At 37.9% G+C, this 23,367-nt stretch overlaps 1 protein-coding gene across 1 annotated transcript in view; it reads left to right on the top strand.

Annotated features, from left to right (window-relative positions):
• Positions 1 to 23,367, top strand: part of Cntnap2 (contactin associated protein 2) — a 2,205,170-nt gene that overhangs the window by 711,111 nt on the left and 1,470,692 nt on the right. The window contains 1 exon segment of the mRNA XM_055598313.1: positions 13,840 to 14,033. Coding sequence (XP_055454288.1) covers positions 13,840 to 14,033 — 194 coding nt within the window.

Below are 23,367 nucleotides of genomic sequence, written 5' to 3'. Positions count from 1 at the left end.
TAAATTTGTGATATAGTAGAAGGCATGTCATGAGTTCAAGGTGATTTTTGTTTATGTAGCCAGTTTGAATCCATATAATGTCCTCCCTAAAAATCCTGCTTCAACAACAACAACAACAACAACAAAAAGTACTTATCTTTTGAATGACTGAGCACATTATTGTTCTAAAAATTTACCTGAGGATTCTAGACACATTTATTTTACAGAATTTTAAAAACAGGTGAATGATTCATAACCATAAAGAATATAGGCACCACAGTAGAATAAAAAGCCAGCAAGTAGAAAATATACAAGTTATAAACCTAGGACAAGTAACAAATTGATGAGGAGGATACCGCCAGAGACATGGTCAATTAGAACTTTGCAGACTGGATTTCTAAAGACACAAATTTCAGCATGTATAGAGGAACATTTGATGCTACTAGTTAAGGAATACTTTGGAAATGAATACCTGTGGAAGAGGAAGAAATTATGCATAGATAGAGGTTATAGGAATGGCCCAATCTCCATGAAGGTGTTCACCAATCCTGCACAGAGCTCCAAGACTTGAACACCATATCAGAGCTTCAATAAATCAGAGCAAGTCCTAGGCCCTTGTTGGCTTTTGTGAAAAGTCATCACAGCATTCAAAGAGTCCAAGAAAGGGACATAAACTTGGGAACGTTTTCTGCATGTTCTCTTCAAAAAGTTCCTAAAGAGCAATCACCCCCCTATGCTGTCTGCTACAGGGATCCCAGAAGCTAAGCACTTGAGCTCCCAGTCATAAGGGAAGGTCTAGACTTCTCCTTGGATCAGTCACTGTATGTGATGCCTTCAGTAAGCATGCTGATTCTTGAATAAAAATTTGCCTATCAAAGGTGAGGGAGGACATGCAGAAGTGTAGATGGTAGGTCCTGGGTATGTCTCCAATGAATGATGACAGGAGGTGAAACTCTGGAAAGCATAGAGAATAAAGGTAAATGGATGTCACATCGTAAGACTGCCTTTTAGAAAGATCACTCTAGTAAAATGCTGCCTAAAGTAGGAGACTAGGAACTGAAAAGCAGTTACGATAGATTACATATGCACACATACGCATGGGAACTACCTAGTGAACGTAACGATTTCCTGTTGCTCATATGTACCTAAAGTTAGAGCCCAGAACTTGGGGTTGGAAGGCATATCCGCCATTTTCCTAAATCAATATATAATTTCTAACTGTACTCTAAATTCTAATTCTTACTATATTAAGTGTAGCTTTCACTTCTCACTGAAACTGTTTTCTTATGAAGCAAACAGAGAGCCCTAAGGAGACCACAACTGGTCAAAATTCAGACTATAAACCACATTTTTATTAGAACATGTCCACACTATTTTTAAATAATGTGTAAGGTTTTCGTATTACAATAGAATTGACCAATAATTGTAAGAAGAATGCCATAGCATGCACAGCCTAAAATATTCAGAATACAACCTTTAGTGGAAAAGGCATCTGACCCAACTGTTAGCCACTGTTAATTATCATTCCATGTGTGAAATAAGGAATTAAGTGCTTGCTGAATCTAGTCTTTCATCTTTCTGATATTATAGACCCATACTTTACTTCTTTATGTATTATAAATGCTATAATTTAAAGTTATTGTTTTAAACACTCTTTAAGGAAATTATAAATGTAAATATTTAATACTTATGGATAGACTGAACCATCCCTAACCTTTTTATTTTAATTTTTATGCTCTTTTTAATTTTTATTTTTTTAATATTAGTTACAGTTTGTTAACTTTGTATCCCTGCTGTATCCCACTCCCTCTTTCCCTCCTAATCCCACTCTCATCTCCTCCCTGCCCCTTTCCAAGTCCACTGATAAGGGAGAACCTCCTCCCCTTACATCTGATACTAGTTTATCAGGTGTCTTCAGGATGGCTGCAAAGTCCTCCTCTGTGGCCTAGCAAGGCTGTTCCTCCCTTAGGGGGTGGAGGGGTGTCAAAGAGCCCACCATTGAGTTCATGTGAGAAACAGTCCCTGTTCCCCTTATTAGGGTACCCCCTTGGATACTGAGCTACCAAGGGCTACATCTGAGCAGGGGCTCTAGGTTGCATACATACATGGTCCTTGTTTGGAGAAACAGTCTCAGAAAAGACCCCTGTGCGCAGATATATTTGGTCCTTGTGGAAATCCTGTCCTCTCCAGGTCATGTTAACTCCTCCTCCCTTTTTATTTTTTATTTCCTGCATTCTGCCAGAGGTTTGGTTATGAGTCTTAATATCTGCTTTGATACACTGCTAGGTAGAGTCTTTCAGATGCCCTCTGTGGTAGGCTCCTGTCCTGTTATTTGTTTGCTCCTACATCCAATGTCCATCCCATTTGTCTTTCTAAGTGAGGATTGATCATCTTACCCCAGGTCCTCTTTCTTGTTTATCTTCTTTAGGTGTATAGATTTCAGTATATGTATCCTATCTTATAGGTCTTTATAAGTCAGTATATATACCATGTGAGTCTTTCTGCTTTGGGGATACCTCACTCAGGATGATTGTTTTTAGGTCACACCATTTGCCTGCAAATTTCATGATTTCCTTGTTTTTTATTTGCTGAGCAGTATTCCAATGTGTAAAATTACCACAGTTTCTGTATCCATTCCTCAACTGAGGAACATCTGGGTTGTTTCCAGGTTCTGGCTATTATAAATAAAGCTGCTACAAACATGGTTGAGCAAATATCCTTGTTGTGTACTTGAGCATCTTTTGGATATATGTCTAGAGTGGTATAGCTGGATCTTGAGGAAGCACTATTCCTAATTGTCTGAGAAAGCGCTAGGTTGATTTCCAAAGTTGTTGTACAAGTTTGCATTCCCACCAGCAATGGAAGACGGTTCCCCTTTCTCCACATCCTCTCCAGCATATGTTGTCACTTGAGTTTATGATCTTAGCCATTCTGGTGGGTGTCAGGTGAAATCTCAGGGTCGTTTTGATTTACATCTCTCTGATGGCTAAGGACGTTGAGCATTTCTTTAAGTGTTTCTCTGCCATTCTGTATTCCTCTACTGAGAATTCTCTGTTTAACTGTTTAATTCCCCATTTTTTAATTGGATTGCTTGATTTGCTGGTTTTTAACTTCTTTAGTTCTTTATATATTCTGGATATCAGCCCTCTGTCAGATATAGGGTTGGTGAAGATCCTTTCCCAGTCTGTAGGCTGTCATTTTGTTTTGATGACTATGTCCTTTCCTTAGCCTTTTTATTAACATACATAGACATGCTAATAGCAAAAACAGTAGTGAAGTTATATGTTTTATCTTTTTAGTAAAATAAAAAGATAGGTAATCAATTTCCTCAGCTTTTAAAATAAGTATTGCTGCTTTACTTTTATTTTTAAAGGCTGTCTTTGGTTCATGAAGAAGGCTCACATTAAGACTGTTCTGTTTCTTTCTCTCAGTCAGTACTTGGTTCCATAGGTTTTTGACTTGTTTCTGATGAAAATCTTCTGTCCTCTAAGGATGTTGTAGATTTTATCATTAACAATCTGGCAATGATGGTAGAATAAGTTTGTGTGTTTTATTCATGTTTATTCTTCTTGGATTCACTGAACTCGAGTTATTTGAGCTTATGACCTTCAAACATTATTTCTTCACATATGCATTATTCCAGCTGAATGCTGAGTAGTCATCCTTTAAGCATCTTTTCGTTTTCTACCTCTGAGAGTTTGGAAGGTGGACATGAATATTTGTTCTAGTTCACTGATTCTTTTCTCAGGTTTGTGTTAGTCATAATCATATCAACTGCCTGAATCAATAACTATATAAGAAGTCTTTATTGGTTCACAGTTTTAAGGATCTCAGTCCATGATTATCTGGTGTTGTTACTTGAGGTCTGATGTGGTTCATCATAGTTTAAGCATGTCATGAAACAAAGATATCCATAATCATGGTAACTAGAGACAAAAAGAAGAAAGAAGCTATTGTCCTAGTGTCTTCCTCAAGGGTATACCACCAATGACCAATATATCTCCAAGCTATCACCCATCTCTTAAAATATTGATTAGAACCACTATTGGCATAGGCTAGAATAATGGATTCAAACACAAGAATATTTGGAGAACCTCTGTAACCTCAGTATAATTTTTAAGTTATTATTATTTTTTAATTTAAAATATTTTTCTTCACAATTTATTCATTATATATCCCGACTGAAGGCCCCTCCCTCAACTCCCCCAGTCCCACCTTCCTTCTGTCTTCCCCTCATTTCCTTTCTATAGTCCACTGAAAGGGGGAGTTCTCCACTATTGCCATCTGAACATAGCTTGTCAAGTCTCACCAGGACTGCTTGGATCCTCTTCCTCTGTGGCCTGGCAAGCCTGCATCATCAGGGGCGAGTGATCAGAGAGCAGTCAACTGAGTTCATGATAGAGGCAGCCCTGCTCCCCTCACTCAGAGATCTACATGGAGACTAAGCTGCCAAACAGCCACATCTGAACAGGGGGTCTAGGACCTCTCCATGTTTGGTCGCCCGTCCATTGGTGCATCAGTCTCTGCAGGACTCTCTGGGCTCAGATTCTTTAATTGTTGGCCTCCTTGTGGAGTTCCTGTCCCCTCCATGTCCCTCCAAGCCTTCTCTTTCTCCATAAGACTCCCTGCACTTTGCCTAAAGTTTGGCCCTGAGTCTCAGCATTTGCTTCGATCCCATGTTGGGTGAATCCTTTCAGAGTGCCCTCTACAGTAGACTTCCTCCTCTTTCCTCTTTTTCCACTGCCTCTTGTGTCTATTCTCTTGGCCTAATTTTAAATCCTAAAGTTTCCATTATGTTCTTTTAATGTTGTTTCTTTCTTCCACTAAATATTTCTAATTGATTCCTTAATATTTATGTGTTTTCTTTAAAACAACAGGACTAATTCTTAATTGCCAATTTAAACTTTAGTCTGATAAAATTTTTGGTAGCTATTACTTGAGTTCTATTTCTGCATAGTGTATTTTTTTTGGTAGTGACTTCTATTTTACCACTACTCTAAAAACCTAGTCTTTGGAATTTATGGTAAACGTTATGCATGTGACTACTGTTGAACTTTTGAATGTTCGTGACCCATCTCAACCTAGAAGAGTTGATTCACATTTGAGCAAGTTTAGTTATGTGTTAAGCTAACTTGCAATAATCTCTATTTAAGTATAATGACTAGCCCATATTTAATCATCTTCATCATCTTCATCAACAAACTGCACCATCTCTACTTCTAATGGATGGCCTTTCTTGGATTGCTACTGGATGACTAGTGTTCCACAAGAACTGTCAGTCTGGCTCAGTCTGTAATTGCATTTCTCCACCTTGTGCAACATCTGGGTGCTCATCTCAGAATGCCATTTACCTAATCCTATGGAGTCTTGGCCCAAAAACATACGTTTGACCTACCATTCCAACTTCATAAATGCTCATGGTGAATTTTCAGCAATCCTTTTCTTCAGTGCTACTTCTTTTATGGGACTCTGCCCAACAGTTTCCAGCTTCCTCGCAGCTTCAAACTCTACCCTGCCTCCATAGTGTGCCAGGGACACTTTACAAATTTCTTTGGATCTTCATCTCATGCCATGACATGGGAAGTGAATCATGCCCGAATCTGGAAACTAGCATTACTCACCTCACTTATTCTTCCTCATATGTGGGTCAGGATCCAGTCTTCAAAACAGTTACTATGTATTGTTTTTTTTTTCTTTAAAGTTTTCTTAGTTGTGCAGAAAGCTGTTCTCTCATCTTTCAAAGCAATATATTCCAAATAAACATCTGTTAAAAGTATACTGTACCTCTGGCAATCCTTATGATATAGGTTATATTATCAGCCTTTAAATCATTTTATTTTTAAAATAATAAATATATTTCGGTATGCTTTGTTTTAAGTAATTTGTTAAATGTTTTTCCAGATGAATTATTCTTTTTAGTGTCTCTAGATATCTCTCCTTCTGCCATACTTTTTGTTATTTATTTGTGAGCAGTCATTGATATAACTAGAATTTGAATCTTTTAAATCTTTGTTGAATTTATTTGACTTTTAAAAATTCTCTTTTCTTACTATTTGCTGGTCAAGAATCATGTTTTACCAAGGACATTCATTTAATTTTGTTTAGCTCCTAAAATAATTTTTATGAACATTGGTTATAAAGTAACATCCCTTACTAATATTGAGTGACTCATTTCCAACATAATTCATCTTTCTTTTTTAATTTTAATTTTTTATATTAATCACAGGTTATTTATTTTTTATCCCAGCCGTAGCTCCCTCTCTCATTCCCTCCCATCACCTCCCTTCCTCCCTCATCTCTTCCCCGCCCCTTTCCAAGTCTACTGATAGGGGAGGTCCTCCTCCCCTTCCATCTTACCCTAACTTGTCAGGTATCCACAGGACTGGCTGCAATTTCCTCCTTTGTGGCTTGGCAAGGCTGCTCCTCCCTCGAGGGTAGAGGGAGGTCAAAGAGCCAGCCATTGAGTTCATGTCAAAAATAGTCCTTATTAACTTTACTAGGGAACACACTTGGATACTGAGCTACCATGGGCTATATCCAAGCAGGGGTTCTACATTATATCCATACATGGTCCTTGGTTGGAGAAACAGTCTCATAAAAGACCCATGTGCCTAGATGTATTTGGTCCTTGTAGAGAGCCTGTCCTCTCCAGGTCATACTAACTCCCCCTTTTTTCATATGATTCCCTGCACTCTTCCCAAAGTTTGGTTATGTGTCTCAGCATCTGCTTTGATACACTGCTAGGTAGAGTCATTCACATGCCCTCTGCGGTAAGCTCCTGTCCCCGTAACTTGTTTTCTCCTACTTCCAATGTCCATCCCATTAGTCCAAGTGAGAACTGATCATTTTACCCCGTAAACTTCTTGTTTATCTTCTTTAGGTATACAGACTTTATTATGTTTATTTTATCTTATAGGTCTAGTACTTACTTATAAGTGAGAATATACTGTGTATGTCTTTCTGCTCCTGGGATACCTCACTCAGGATGATTTTTTCTAGATCCCACCATTTGCCTGCAAATTTCATGATTTCCTTGTTTTTAACCACTGAGTAGTATTCCATTCTGTAAAAGTACCACAATTTCTGTATCCATTGCTCCACTGATGGACATCTGGGTTTGTTTCTATTTCTGGCAATTACAAATAAAGCTGCTACAAACATTGGTTGAACAAATATCTTTATTGTGTACTTGAGCATCTTTTGGATATATGCCTAGAGTGGTATAGCTGGATCTTGAGGAAGCAGTATTCCTAATTGAGAAAGTGCCAGATTGATTTCCACAGTGGTTGTAAATTTTACATTCCCACCAGCAATGGAGGATGGTTCCCAATTCTCCACAACCTCTCCAGCATCTGTTGTCACTTGAGTTTTTTTATCATAGCCATTCTGATGGTTGTAACGTGAAATCTCAGGGTCGTTTTGATTTGCATCATTCTGATGGCTAAGTATGTTGAGCATCTCTTTAAGTGTTTCTCTGCCATTCTATATTCTTCTTCAGGGAATGCTCTGTTTATCTCCACACCCCATTTTTTTATTAGATTGCCTGATTTGTTGCTTTTTAAATTCTTTAGTTCCTTATATATTCTGGATATCAGCCTTCTGTCAGATATAGGGTTGGTGGAGATCCTTTCCCAGTCTGTAGGCTGTCATTTTGTTCTGATGACACTATCCTTTGCTTTATAGAAGCTTTTCAGTTTCATGAAGTCCCATTTATTGATTGTTGCTCTTAAAGACTGTGCTGTTGGTGTTCTGTTCAGGAAGTTGTCTCCAGGCTTTTCTCCACTTTTTCTTCTAACCGATTTCATGTATCTGCTTTTATGTTGAGGTCTTTTATCTACTTGGAGTTTAGTTTTGTGTAGGGTGATAAATATGGATCTATTTTCATTTTTCTGCATGTAGACATCCAGTTGGACCAGCACCATTTGTTGAAGATGCTGTCTTGTTTTCTATTGAATGGTTTTTGCTTCTTTGTCAAAAATCGTGTATCCATGGGTGTGTGGGCTTATTTCTGGGTCTTCTATTCAGTTCCATTGAACCACCTTTCTGCTTCTATACCAATACCATGCAGTTTTTATTACTGTTGCTCTTTAATATAGCTTGAGATCAGGGATGGAGATACCTCCAGATGATTTGTTGTTATACAGGATCGTTTTGGAAATTCTGGGTTTTTATTTCTCCATATGAAGTTGAGAATTTTTCTTTCAAGGTCTGTAAAGAATTGTGTTGGTATTTCAGTGGGAATTGCGTTGAATCTGTAGATTGCTTTTGGCAGGATGGCCATTTTCACTATGTTAATTCTACCAATGCATGAGCACGGGAGATCTTTTCATCTTTTGATATCTTCTTCAATTTCTTTCTTCAGAGACTTGAAGTTTTTTCAAACAGGTCTTTCACCTTCTTGGTTAGAGTCACTCCAAGGTACTTTATATTATCAGTGGCTATTGTGAAGGGTGTTGTTTCCTTGATTTCTTTCTCGGCCCTTTTGTATTGGGTATACAGAAAAGCTTCTGATTTTTTTTTTTTTTGAGATAATTTTATATCCAGCCACTTTGCTGAAGGTGTTTAGCAGCTGAAAGAGTTTTCCTGTTCAATTTTTGGGGTCACTCATGTATACTATCATATCATCTGTGAATAGTGAAACCTTAACCTCTTCTTATCTAATTTGTATCCCCTTGATATCCTTTACTTGTGTTATTGCTCTTGCTAAGACTTCAAGTACTATGTTGAAGAGATATGGAAAGAGTGGACAGCCTTACCTTGTCCCTAATTTCAGTAGGATTGATCTAAGTTTCCCTACCTTGAATTTGATGTTGGCTATAGGCTTGCTATATATGGCCTTTACTATGTTTAGGTATGTGCCTTTTATCCCTGATCTCTCCATGACTTTAAACATGAATGGGTGTTGGACTTTGTCAAATGTTTTTTCAGCATCTAAGGAGATGATCATGTGGTTTTCTCCTTCATTTTGTTTATATGGTGGATTACATTGATGTATATTCTGTATATTGAACCACCCTTGCATGCCTGGGATGAAGCCTACTTGGTCATGATGGATGACATCTTTTATGTGTTCTTGGATTTGTTTTGCAAGTACTTTATTGAATATTTTTGAATCAATGTTCATAAGAGAGATAGGTGTGAAGTTCTCTCTCTGTCTTTTTTTTTTTTTGTTGGATATTTGTGTGGTTTAGGTATCCAGGTGACTGTGGCTTCATAGAATGAGTTTGGTAATGTTCATTCTGTTTCTATTTTGTGGAATAGTTTGAACAGAATTGGAGTTAACTGTTCTTTGAAGGTCTGGTAGAATTCTGTGCTGAAACCATCTGGCCTAGGGTTTTTATTGGAAGGGAGACTGTTGATGACTGCTTCTATTTTCTTGGTGGATACAGGGCTGTTCCATCTTTCTACCTGATCTTGACTTAATTTTGGTAGATGGAATCTATGAAGAAAATTGTCCATTTCTTTTCTATTTTCATATTTTGTGGCATATAGGCTTTTGTAGTATGACCTAATGATTGTTTGGATTTTCTCAGTGTCTGTAGTTATGTCTGCTTTTTCATTTCTAATTTTGCTGATTTGGATACTTTCTCTGCCTTTTAGTTAGTTTGGCTAAGGGTTTGTCTATCCTGTTGATTTTCTCAAGAACCAGCTCTTGGTTTCATTGATTCTTTGAATAGTTTTATTTGTTTCTAATTGATTGATTTCAGCCCTGAGCTTGATTATTTCAAGCTGTCTGCTCCTCTTGGAGCATTTGCTTCCTTTTTTTTTTTTTCTGGGGCTTTCAGTTGGGCATTAAGTTGCTTGTATGAGATGTTACAAATTTCTTCCTGAAGGCACTTAGTGTTATGAATTTTCCTCTTAGCACTGCTTTCATTGTATCCCATAAATTTGGGTATGTTGTACCTTCATATCCATTTAATTCTAGGAAGTCTGTAATTTCTTTATTTCTTCCTTAACCCAGCTGTCATTGAGTATCAAGTTGTTCAATTTCCATGTGGGTGTAGGCTTTTTTGCTATTTCCATTGTTGTTGAGGTCCAGCTTTAGTCCATGGTGGTCATATAGAGTACAGTAGATTATTTTGATCTTCTTGTATTTGTTGAGGCTTGCTTTGTGATCAACTGTATGGTCTATTTTGGAGAGGATCCATGAGGTGCTGAAAAGAAGGTATACTCTTTTGAGTTGGGGTGAAAAGTCCTGTAGACATCTATTAGTTCTGTTTGAATTAGGGCCTCTGTAAGTGCCTTTATTTCCCTATTTGGCTTTTGTCTAGATGATCTGTCCCTTTGTGATAGTGGGATGTTGAAGTCTCCCACTCTTAAGGTGTTGGGATCGATGTGTTATTTAAGCTTTAATAATGTTTCATTTACAACTGTAGGTGCTCTTGTATTTGGGGCATAGATGTTCAGAATTCTGATGTTCTTTTGGTGGATTTTTCCTTTGATGAGAATGCAGTGCCCCTCTTCATCTTTTTTGATTAATTTTAGTTGAAAGTCTATTTTATTAGATATTAGGATAGCTAACAACTTGTTTTCTGAGTCCATTTGCTTGAAAAACATTTTTCCAGCCCTTTACTCTGCAGTACTGTTTGTCTTTGTTGCACAGGTGTGTTTCTTGGATGCAGCAGAATGTTGCATCCTGTTTCTACACCCATTATGTTAATCTGTGTTTTTTTTTTAATTGGTGATATGAGGCCATTGATGTTGATAGATAATAGTGACCAATGAACGTTAGTTTCTTTTACTGTAGAGTTGGTGGTCTTACTGTGATTCATTGCTTATTTTCTTTTAATTTTTTGTGGGAAATTATCTGTATCCTATTTTTTTTTGGATATAGTTGTTTTCATTGAATTGGAGTTTTCCTTCTAGTATCTTCTGTAGGACTGGTTTGCTATGTAGATATTGCTTAAATTTAGTTTTGTCATGAAATATTTTGTTTTCTCCATCTATGTTGATTGAAAGCTTTGCAGGGTATAGTAGTCTAGATTGGCATCTGTTGTCCCTTAATGTCTGCATGACATCTGCCCAGGCCCTTCTGGCTTTCATATTTTCAGATGAGAAGTCCGGTGTGATTCTGATTGTTGTACCTTTATATGTTCCTTGGCCTTTTTCCCTTGCTGCTTTTAATATCTTTCCTTTGTTCTGTAGATTTAGTGTTTTGACTATGATGTGACTTGAAGTGTTTCTTTTCTGGTCTAGTCTATTTGGTGTTCCGTAGGCCTCTTGTATGTTTATGGACATCTCTTTCTTTAAGTTGGGAAAATTTTCTTCTATTATTTTCTTGAAAATATTTTCCGTACCTTGGAGCCTGGAATCTTCTTTTTCATCAATTTCTATTATTCTTAGATTTTGCCTTTTCATGGCGTCCTTGATTTCTTGGATGTTTTGTGTTTGGGACTTTTCCAATTTTACTTTTTCTTTGAGAGAAGTTTCAATTTCTGCTAGTATCTTCAGCACCAGAGATTCTTTCTTTCATCTCTTGTATTCTATTGATGATGCTTACCTTTGTGGTTCCTGATCTTTTCTCTAAGTTCTCCAGCTCCAGGGTTTTCTCATAGCAATAAAGAAAACACAAACTAATTCTGTTTTCATGCCTTGCAACATTTCCTTCATCTGTTTGAATGTGGATTCCTGTCTCTCTATGATGGTCTCTATTTTTTTGTTCGTGTCCTCTCTATTTGTCACTAATTGTGCCTCTACTTGTGCCTTCATTTGTTTGGCTAAATTTGTCTGTGTTTCTTTGAGAACTTTATTCATTTCCTCTTTCTTTTTCTCCATTTGGGTGGCAAATTCTTTGAGAGATTTGTTCATTTCCTTTTTAACTGTCTGTATTTGTATGGCTATTTCTCTGAGAGATTTGTTTGTTTCTTCTTTATGTGCCTCTAATTACTGGATAAGCATAGCTTTAATGTCATTTTCCTGTGTTTCTAATAAATTGGAATATCCATTAATTTGGGGGACTACTAGTGCAGCCATGATGTCCTGATTTTTGTTGGATGTTTTCTTTCACTGACCCCTGGCCATTTGCTTATCCGTAACCTGGATTCTGCAGATCAGATTGGTACCGTCTTTCTCTGGTGCCTGGAGAATTCTTCAGGAAGATGAGAGAGGTCCAGTTTTTCCAGAGTGTGCATTGGTGTTTCAGTTGTACCTGTGGGAGAACTGTCCGAGTGCACAGAAGGACAATTGCGTGCAAGCATGTGCATGTGTGTGTGAAAGTGTGCTCTGAGGGACAGGGTGCTAGAGAATGCAGAGACCTTCAGTGTGAGGGAGGGGCTCCTTCAAGACACCGAAGAAGTTGCAGGTGCTAAAGGTATGCAAGAGCTGGTGATGGTGGCACGCACATATTCCCTGAATACGTCAGTGGCCTACAGGTGGTATTCATCTCTAACTGAGCTCCAGGAGTTATTTTCCTGAACTCCTCCGGTACATCTGCAGAGCAGGGCCTTCAGTGTCCTAATAAACACTCTGTTTCCCACAGTGGATGTGTGGGTAAAGGGATCTGATATCTGGCTGCTAGCTTGGAAGTACCCTGGATCTAGGGCTTTGTAGGCACTTGAGGGTGTACTCACTCTCTAGCAGGTCAAATCGTAAAGCACAGGGGTTCTTCCTGTTCTCTACTGGCTGGTTTGGACCTGCTGAGTCAAATGTGGCAGGTCGAGCTCAGTCAGCTCAGTGGTGCTGCAGCCACTAAACTAGGGAGTCCAGCAGCGCCTGCAGAACTGGAGTGTCCAGGTACCTGCTCGGAAGTCCTGGGGAGACACTAAATTGGTACACAGACCTAGGTGGCCCAGCGCCTGGTGTACCTGGATGGTTTTGCAGGTCTGCTGGACCTTGGTGGCTGTACAGCTGGCTATCTGCCACTGAGGGTTTGGGTGACCCGCACATTTACTGGCTGGGAGGCCCCGTGGACTTGGACCACTTGCAGACATGGGACCCGGGAAGCATTGTACTGCTGGGCTGGGACTTGGCAGGCAGGTACTCGGCTGGCGGGCACAGCTGACAGCCATGTTTGAAGAGCTGGGAGCCTGTGTCTGCTGTCTCAGTCCCCAGGCAGTGAGTTCTGTCCTCAGGGTCACTGACTGTGGGTTAGCTCCCCTTAGGAGGAGGAAGGCCTGAAAAAGGGAAGTGGCTCTCTCCATTCCCAGAGAAGTCCATGCCTGACCTGAATCTAAATGTTCTGCACTCATGTGATGTCCCCTCTCTTTCAGGAAGCCAAAACATTGATTTTTCTGGTCAGTTGCGCCTCCACTCACCAATTTCAGAGTTTCAAATTCTCTGCCTCTCTGAAATGGTGTGCGCTGGTCGCCACCATCTTAGATCCCCTCCTTAATTCACCTTTTATAACTCCAATGTTTTAATATATAATTTAAGAAACAGAGCATACACAAGCTCTGACTCAAAACTTCATAAAGCAAAATATATTTGAAATTTGTATATAATTGAGTTTTGTTTCATTCATAATTTACTAAAAGAACAAAACCTCACATGAGGGAAAGGAAATGGACTGTTGCATTTTTTTTTTTTCTTATGGTTTTAGCAGAAGAGTTCATGGTAAATTGATCAACCTTCAGTCAATTAGACTTTGACATGTACTAATAAGATCTAATTGAGGAATTATGAAGACATTTGCTCAGGAGAAAATGAGCACATAATTACACCATAAAGAGGTTAAAGAATCAATGTTACCCAGCTGGAAGAATATTAGTTGAAGTCCCAATGGCATCTATAAAGGACACTTCATAATACATCTGTGAAATACAGCACTGACAATGCCAGTTATGATATGAAGAATAATCCATTTTTAATTGTAAGAGTTAACTTTTCAACATCCATTTTCCCCTTTGTCTCTGCCCACTTCAGGTGCTGGGGGATGGTCTCCTTCAGAGAGTGACCACTATCAATGGCTGCAGGTTGACTTTGGCAATCGGAAGCAGATCAGTGCCGTTGCAACCCAAGGAAGGTACAGCAGTTCTGACTGGGTGACGCAGTATCGAATGCTCTACAGTGACACGGGGAGAAACTGGAAACCCTATCATCAAGATGGGAATATCTGGGTGAGTCACTATACGAAATGCAAATATCCAGAACTGAATAGAAAATATGTGAAAATGGGAGAAGACCTGTGTGGCCTATTCAGAGCTGCAAATACTTATGTATGAAAACTATTAGAAGAGTGCTAATTACCCAGTTAACTAGCTATTGCACTTTTGTGTATTGAGGACCATCTTCTTAGGCTGCAAGGTCCATGCATGGCTTAGACCCGAGGGTCTCTGTTCCGATACTAACCAGAAGTGTTAATATGGAAGGATGATGGTCACACCTAGACCAACAAAGTCAAGATCATATCCACAGAAAATCCAATTAAAAAAGATATTTCAAACCACCATTAGAGATCTATATGCACTTTGTATTGTTCTATGGTGCAATCAGGTAAAATTTGATCAGCCTACCCTGAAAATGTCTCAGTTATTATAAAATTGTGTTTTCACTAAGTCACCATAGCTGAACACATTATCTACCACTATAATATACATGAGCTATTTTAGTTGATATTTTTAAATCTACAATAAAAATCAAGCAAAATCATGACTATTAAACAGGAAGAAAGGAAAAGTAAAGGATTTACTTTCAGTTCTTTGTTTCTCATGATATTAGCCTGAGAAGTGGGTATTTTCAATCTATCAGGGCTCCCGTTTTAGAAATATGTATTTTTTTAAGTCCAAGTTATTCTTGTGAGTTTCTAGACTAGAAAATGTTCTGAACTTGGCAGCCATTTCCACATGAAAGGCCAATGATGGCAGCCATAAAGTGAAATACGCATGTGATAACTAGATAATAAGAATTACATTTCTCCTAAAAGCAGTATAGGAATAGCTCATCTCAGGCCATGGCTATGGCCTATGTATTGAAATATGTAACTTATGGAAAACACATTGGAAGAAAAAGATCTGTTCAATGGGAAGTTTTTGTAACCTGCTGCAGATAACCCAAAGCCTTGGGCATAAGTTATAGAAAAGTGATTCTCAATCACAGGCAGAAAAATGACTGTACTGATCTTCTCCTTGTATACGCATTACGACAATAATAAAGAGAGCTGAGAAATGCATCTCTGTTGGAGCCTTGATGTACTTTGATGGTGGATAGGAGTTAGGGATAATCACAACACGATTGGATGAAGATCTGTTTAAAAGGTAAAACTGTCAAAGATAACCTAGACTCCTCTGACAAAATATATAAACAAGAGGAATGGTTGCTCCAGGGAGTACACTCAAAAAAAAGCTGATGTGTAGAAGTAGGATAAGTGTGCACAGAGTTCTCAGTCTTGCTGATGCTGATCAAGTGTGCTTCTGTGATATTCTACTATTCAGATATTAACTTGATCTGTTCCTGTCACATTTCTCATTAAAATTGGAATAGTGATGAATGAAGAGTAATGAGTGATGATTTCTTGAAGATGCTGTCTGAGCTAATCATGAAACTGTAAAATTACAAACAAGTTTAAAATGTAATACAAATATTGTGAAATACATGTAGGTGCTAGTAAGCGTTCCACATAATGACTCTAATAACCCATGGCAGAAATGTTTAAATCCTGCTAATACCAAGAATGATGACAAATGAAAATTCATTTGCTTCTAACAATCCTTAACTAATTTGCAGCTATACCTTAAACATTACATGATAGAATTTTAACTTATTATATTGACAAAATATATCTTGTTCAGTAGTAATAATAATTAAATATTATATTTTCTTGTAATAATACTTAATTTTATGTTAGTTGGGCTTACAGGAAACTTTAGACAAAGTTGACTGGCCTTTTCATTGACAGAAACTTATAAGATGAAAATATCCTGTAGTCAAAGATTTTAAAGTATATATGATCTTGAGTTGAGTTTGAATTTGCTCTTTTGTTTGTTTATTTGTTTTTTTTTCAAATGATTTTCTTTTTTTATTTTTTATTAATTACACTTTATCCATTTTGTATCCCCCCATAAGCCCCTCCCTCCTTCCCTCCCGATCCCACCCTCCCTCCCCTTTCTGCATGCATGCCACTCCCCAAGTCCACTGATAGGGGAGGTTCTCCTCTCCTTTCTGATCTTAGTCTATCAGTTCTCATCAAAAGTGGCTGCATTGTCCTCTTCTGTGGCCTGGTAAGGCTGCTCCCCCCTCAGGGGGAGGTGATCAAAGAGCAGGCCAATCAGATTATGTCAGAGTCAGTCCCTCTTCCCATTACTAGGTAACCCACTTGGACACTGACCTGCCATGGGCTACATCTGTGCAGGGGTTCTAGGTTATCTCCATGAATAGTCCTTGGTTGGAGTATGAGTCTCTGGGAAGTTCCCTGTGTTCAAATTTTCTTGTTCTGTGGCTCTCCTTGTGGAGTTCCTGTTAATTTGTTTTTTGAGACATGGTTTCCCTCTCTATAACAGGGTTTCTTTATGTGTAACAGCCCTGGCTGTCCTGAAACTTGCTTTCCTGGTCCCACCCTCCCTCTTTCTTCCTCCCTCATGCCCCTCCCATAGTCCACTGGTAGGGAAGTTCCTTTTCCCCTACTATCTGACCTTAGCCTATCAGTTCTCATCAGGACTGTCTGAATCCTCTTTCTCCCTGGCTACATTTCTTAACTATTCGTATAATTATTCACAACTTGAGAAGAATAGAAAACAAGGCATAAATTTTATCTGTTGAATATAATTTTTATTTTACTTTCAGTAATTTTTAAGTTATTTATTTATTTTGTATCCTTATCAGGTTCCCCTCTCTCCACTCCTCCCAGTTTCTCCTCTTATCTCTTTCTGGTACCCCTAACCACCTCTCCTTTTCTTTTCCTCAGAAAAGGGTAGGCCTCCCATGAATATCAGCCACCCTTGGAATATCAAGTTTCAGTTAGACTAGGAGCATTTTCTCTGTTGAGGCTAGACAAGGCAGCCCAGTTAGAGGAATGAAATCCAAAGGCAGGCAAGGTAGTCAGAGAGAGTCCCTGCTCCTGTTTTAGGAGTCCCACACAAAGACCCGGCTGAACAACTGTTGTATGTGTGCAGAGGGCTTAGGTCCATCCCATTCATGCTTTCTGGTTCTGTCTCTGTCAGCGCCTATGGGCCTGCAGTTAGTTGATTCTGTCTTAGGTTTCTAGCTAGTCCAAGAAATGCACTCCCCCTAATCCAGTTGTCCCTCCCAGTACTCTCTCCTTCAGTCCTCCTCTAACCTCATCCTACCTGGTCCTATCCCTACCTCTCCTCTACCTGTCCCCTCACTGTGCCCACTCTACCCAGATGTCTAAGTCTAATTTATGATATACTTTTGACTTCTTTGTCAGAAAACAAATGTCCATAGGTTCTTTGATCCAATTCTGTTGTGTAACCTGTCTGTTTTTATGCCAGTACCATGTGGGTTGTTTATTATTATTATTATTATTATTATTATTATTATTATTATTATTCTGTAGTACAGCTTGAAATCAGGTATAGCAATACTTTCAGAAGTTCTTTTATTATACAGGATTGTTTTAGCTACCCTGAGTTTTTTGTTTTTCCATATGAAGCTGAGTATTTTTCTTTCAAGGTCTGTGTGGAATTGTGTTGGAATTTTGATGGAAATTGTGTTGAATCTGTAGATTGCTTTTGGTAGGATGGGAAGTTTTACTATGTTAATCCTACAGATCCATGAGAATGGGAGATCTTTTGAGCTTCTGATATCTTCTTCAGTTTCTTTTTTCAAAGGCTTGGAAGTTCTTGTCATACAAGTCTTTTACTTGCTTAGTTAGAGTTACGCCAAGATTATATAATTTTAACAAAAAATTGTGAGTGGCTATTACCTTTATAATTGTTAAGGAAATGGGTTATACAACTAGCGCAATATTTTTCAAAGTCCATATAAGTCTTTTGAGTGATTTTACTGTCATTGGCACTGTGTTTAAGAACCAGAAAATAGAGTCAAGTGTTCAAAAAAAAAATGCCATACCATAGACTTGATAGTGTAAGCATTAACTCAAATCAAGTGCAGTTACCTGCACTGAATCCACACACGATCAGCCCCTTTGTGCTGAGCTCACCAGGCTCCAAAACATACTCCCATTGTCACGCAGAAGGACCTGGTTAGTCTTGGCGGTTCACAAAACAGCCTGAGAGAGTCACTGTGAAGGGAGTATGTGGACAGGGGTAGCAGTGAAGTATGGGTGTAGAGGGGTAGGCATAGTCTTGGGGCTAGATGGTTTTGTGTGAAATTGTTTAAAAACATGAAGATTAAAGAACAATAGCTACCAACAAATTACATAAGTAACAAATACAGCATTTCACTCCTTTTTAATGTCATGAATCGTTGGATGAAAATGGAGTCTGAAGAGATTCCTAAGCTGGCCTATAGAAATGTTTGATATTCAAGGATGTGAGCTTCTAAATGTGCTAGTTATCCAAATCTTCCAATCCTCTCTGGTAATGATTAAAAGAATAGAACCCTGTGTTTTTACGGAGAAGGACATTACTTCTATGCAGTATCCTCTTTACAATGTAAATGATAACATTCAGGATGGTAAAATATGATCTCCATCATTGAATTTACATAGTTTTGGAACTCAAATTTACACACTTCTTTGAAGTTTTTCAAGACTTCTTATATTAGAAGGAAAAAAAATAATTACTGTATTTAAAAGTTTCAACATTACATTACATTACAACTTTAGCACAAAAAATAAAAATAAAAATAAAAAACCCACACCTGTACTCACAAAGTTTCATTGTTCAACAAAATTTGAAGGATTCCAAATAGATACTAACATGGAAAATTTTGCTTTAAGGGATGTCACATCAGTACTGCATTCCCTAATCGATAGTAACACTTGGATAACGGAAGTATCCAAACTCCTTCCTTCCATGAGGCAGTAACATGTTGGTTAGTAGGCAAAAGTTGGGCTGTGGTGTCAAAAATATGAATGAAACATCTTGACTCGTTTTTTTTATTCATATTCTGGAAGATTTGACAGTCCTTTGGGGCTGAAATTTCTAAACCAACAACTAGAGAAACAACTAGGATGTTAAGTTGCAGCTATCTAAGTGAGCAAATTTGGCAAGCTATAATGGTTTAGAAAGACACCTGTGACCCGGCCTAGAAGCAATGTACAAATCATGTCTTCAGTGACGAGCTCCTCAAATGCTTCCTCTGTCCTCTGCACATTCAAGTTACCTCTGTTTCCTCTCATGCATGACTTAAAATACACAACAATATTGCCAACAAAGAAAATACGGCTTAACACAGGAGATGGAATATAAAGATATCCCTGACACACTTTCCAAATGAATACAGGGAAGAGAAGCATCAGTCCATCAGCGGCTGGCACACTGCAGGCCCAGCGGCCGGGGACTCTATGCTCTGAGGCCTTGCTCTGAGCCAAATGCCAGTGTAGTGCTTGTAACAGATTATTTGTTACCATAATGATGGCTGTGTGTGCAATGAGCCATGTAAGGGGACAGCATTTAAAAATGAGTGGGTGATTCTGTCCTATCTTTTCAACCATTTGTCACAACAGTTGCACTAATTTTCCAAATCATTTAAAAATCTGCTATTAGAAATGCACAACACGAATGCCTCTGTTTCACACTGCGATCGTATGCTTAGATTTTTTTTTTCTGTCCATGACACTGAGGAAGAAAAAAAAAAAACCCTCTTTTGGGTAGACCTCGTGTCCTCATCAACTCCACTGTTAGCCAACGCACTTTTCTAGCTGGGTAGCTGAACTGTCTCTTGCTGACTTATACATACAAAATGCATTGCTACAATCAAGTATTTAGGAGAAAGACCAGGCAGGCATATTTGAAATAACTGTGTCGTTTATTGAGCAATAAAGCAAATAAGAACTACCTCATTAAATATTTTCCAAAATGATCTTTGATATAAGTAAGTAAAAACCTTTAGTACTTATATAGGAAAATAGACTCCAAAATTAATTCAAAACAGGTTTCTCAGTTCTGTGAAATACATTTTCCAAATTGAACCTCTTTTTGACTGGCTGATGTTTTTAAGGTTCTGTGAATTTTAATAAGGCTAGTGGATATTCACATCGTTTGACCCAGTGTAAATGCTTCAAGGATGGATTTAATCACTCTTCCTCTCCATATTTGTATTTTGAGCTTCTCATCACATGGCCATGGTTACTTCTTATGTCAACTCAAGCCTGAACAATATCTCTCCTTTATGGCACTCTTCTAACAAATATGACTGCATGTCTAATTTTTCTTCCACATTTTGGAACATAGAAGCAATGTTATTATAAATTTAAATATGTTTTTACATACATTGTTCAACAAGGAAAGGTAGTATAATTGTATGCTGTTTCTCATTGTTAGTCAAATAAATAAGGTATTGTTCTTTATAGTCCAGTGAATTTTTCATCTGTAAGGTAAATATGATATATGGGATTATCATTATAACCTGTAAAGTGCACTCGGCTCCTTGGGGAGTTCTAAAACAAAGGTGCACAATTGTGGAGAGATAGCTCAGAGGTAAGAATGTATGCTGATCTTCTAGAGGACCTTCGTTAATTTTCTAAGACCTATTTCACGAAGCTCACAATCATCTTTCACTCCAGCTGCAGGGGGGTTCTGATGCCTCTGATTTCTATAAGAAAGGACTCATTTTTTTCTTGACATTAGATTAAGATTAGATTTGAGATTCAAATAAATATGAATGCTTATAATACAGTGAAGATAGATACCTACAGAGATTTTTAATAAAATAACAATTTCTTCACTTGAGATATTTGTATGTGCTTGCTTTGTGAAATAGCCACTTTGTGAAAGTTAAAGTAATAATATTGTGGTATTCCTAAGTGAGACAACTTAGAACACAGTATACATTGTTTCTTATGGTCAGAGGACTTGGAGGAAGCGGGCCAGGGGCACCTGGGGTTGCCCTGATAATTTCAGTCATGTAGGTCCCTAAATTTTCCACTTTGTAAATTTTTTAGTTTCTGCGTAATTTTTTCATTGGTAAAATCAGTATAATTATAGTATTTACTTTTTTTACCTCTGTAGTGTTTACCTTAATGAAGGTTATTGGTATTGGATTATTACCTATATACTATATTAGACTAATGTGACACATACTAGCTATCCAATTGTTATCAGTTTTATAAATTTGAGATATTCAATTGCATTGACCTTGTGATGACCTTAGATTTGGCCCTGAGAGTTGGAAATAAACTATTTGGATTTATAAGGACATTCTTCTATGTGCTTTGTTGATATGTGTATTATGTTGGAGCTGTGATTTTTTTTCAGCCTGAAGTGAATAATAACTAAAAATATAGCTTATAGCTGGAAAAAAATTAATTTGACATTCAAACCATAGCCCTGTAAATTGCTACCCTGAGCCTTCCACATTGCTGTACAAAGCATGTCTAGACATCTTATTTAGGTCCTGGCTGTTTATTTAAATGTGAGGGCAAATTTAGCCAGGATGCTTCTGTTAAGTTCACTTTAATCAATTCACGATTGTTAACTTTGGAACCTCAAGGAAGGAGGTAAACCATTTTAGTGTATATTATGTATTTGTGTTTTCTCGGGCTAATTGAAAAGTCAAAGTAAACAAGAATCCAAGTCAGCTTTATAAATGAGAGTGAGATAGAGTGAGAAAAAGAGGTGGAGAGACTGAGGGAAAGGGAAGAGGACTTCCTCTATCAGTGGGCTTGGTGAGGGGCATGGGAAGAGATGAGGGAAGGTGAGTGAGGTTGGGAGGGGAAAAATGGGGAGTTACAGCTGGGATACAAAGTGAACAAACTGTAATTAAAAGAAATAAATAAATTTTAAAAAGAGGTGGAGAGAGATAAAAAGACACATACACACAGATAGATAGATAGATAGATAGATAGATAGATAGATAGATAGATAGATAGATAGATAGATAGATAGATAGAATAACATAATAACCACAGACTAGGGAGAGTCTATTGGTATTTGATTGTTTGCTGGGACTTGGTCTTCCTATATAGACCATGCTGGCCTTATTCCACCTCTCAGTGCCAATGTTACAAATCTGAGACACAAAATCTAACATAAGGGTTTAGGGGAGAGGGTTCCTACTTTCTTGTCTATCCATTTTATAATCAGTTGAAAAGAATATAAATTTGTACATATGTGAGGAGAGTATAATAATATATACATGAGAGTAACCGTTTGTGGACTGGAAAAAAGGGAAGACAAAAAAATGAATCTTGTTAGCCTAGAAGTAGAAAGGCACAGAATTCTAATAATGTACTTCTCAATGTGATGTAGGCACCAGAAGCCAACAACAGAGAAACACAGGAGACCCTTAGGATCTACAGTTTGACAGGGAACACACACTGCTTAAAAGCAAGGCAGTGTTCATGGGGGCTTCTCATGAGAAAGAAGAAAGTATCATACCCCGTGCCTTCAAACCAGAGGGTAGAATTAAGACTGAAATTCACAATGCAACTTGCAAACTTATTTATATTGCAAAGAATGAGCATTAGCACATAGTCTCTCTCTCTGAGCAGTACTTCTTTTAAAGAGCTGAAGATAGACAAAATAAACACAATTACTATTTCCTAAGGGTGAACATAAGTGAGAATGCTGTGGTAAAGCTATGCATATATAGCTAAACTATGTCCTAATGGATACAAGCTTCCAGCATTGCTCTGGCAAGAGAAGAAAGATTCTTTTTCAGAGTGGCTAAGGGTTAGGGCATGGTGAGGCCTGCTAAGGTGCTAAACATTGTTCTCTAAACAACGATTAAAGGTTGTTACACAGAGAGGAGGAGAATGAATGCTTCCCAAGCAGTGAATCCTCTGTTGAAGGAGGTACCTATGGGGCCTGGGGCTTTATAAACATATTCTTCCTAATGTCTTACAAGAAAATAAACCTCATTTCATAAAATCTGGGCTTATATCATTTCAATTGATACTGGTGAATTACATGAAGATCCAGCTTTTAAAGAATGTGGTGGGTGGGTATGCATTTTTCTAGGGCATATGTTTCCGTATCTGCACTACTCACGATGCAGAATTCACTGAAGATAACACAGTCGCTATTTAAAGCCTTAAAACTGACTTGATGTTTCTTTTTATTCCACTAAAGTGAGACAAGACTAAAAATCCATGATGTCACTCACATTTACCCTCAAATACAGACACAGTGACCTTATCATATTGTATAGTTCCAGATGCCTATTGCAGCTCTGCAAGAAGTCCTAAGTGTAAATATCCAGTTGCTTATATTGACTAAATGAAAATAATATTGACAGCACACACAATTCGTATACAACAAAGTAGATGGAATCCAGAGCCTCTACACATCCAAATCTGTCTTTAGGATTTATTATTGTGTGCATTTGATCATGCTAATCAACTCTCTATGAGTCTTAGTTGACATAGCT

This window comes from Psammomys obesus, unplaced genomic scaffold, assembly GCF_907164565.1.
Source record: "Psammomys obesus unplaced genomic scaffold, mPsaObe1.curated_primary_1811, whole genome shotgun sequence".
NCBI lineage: Eukaryota > Metazoa > Chordata > Mammalia > Rodentia > Muridae > Psammomys > Psammomys obesus.
Note: the sequence above shows the minus strand (reverse complement) of the source record. Positions and strands in the feature narration are given on the sequence as shown.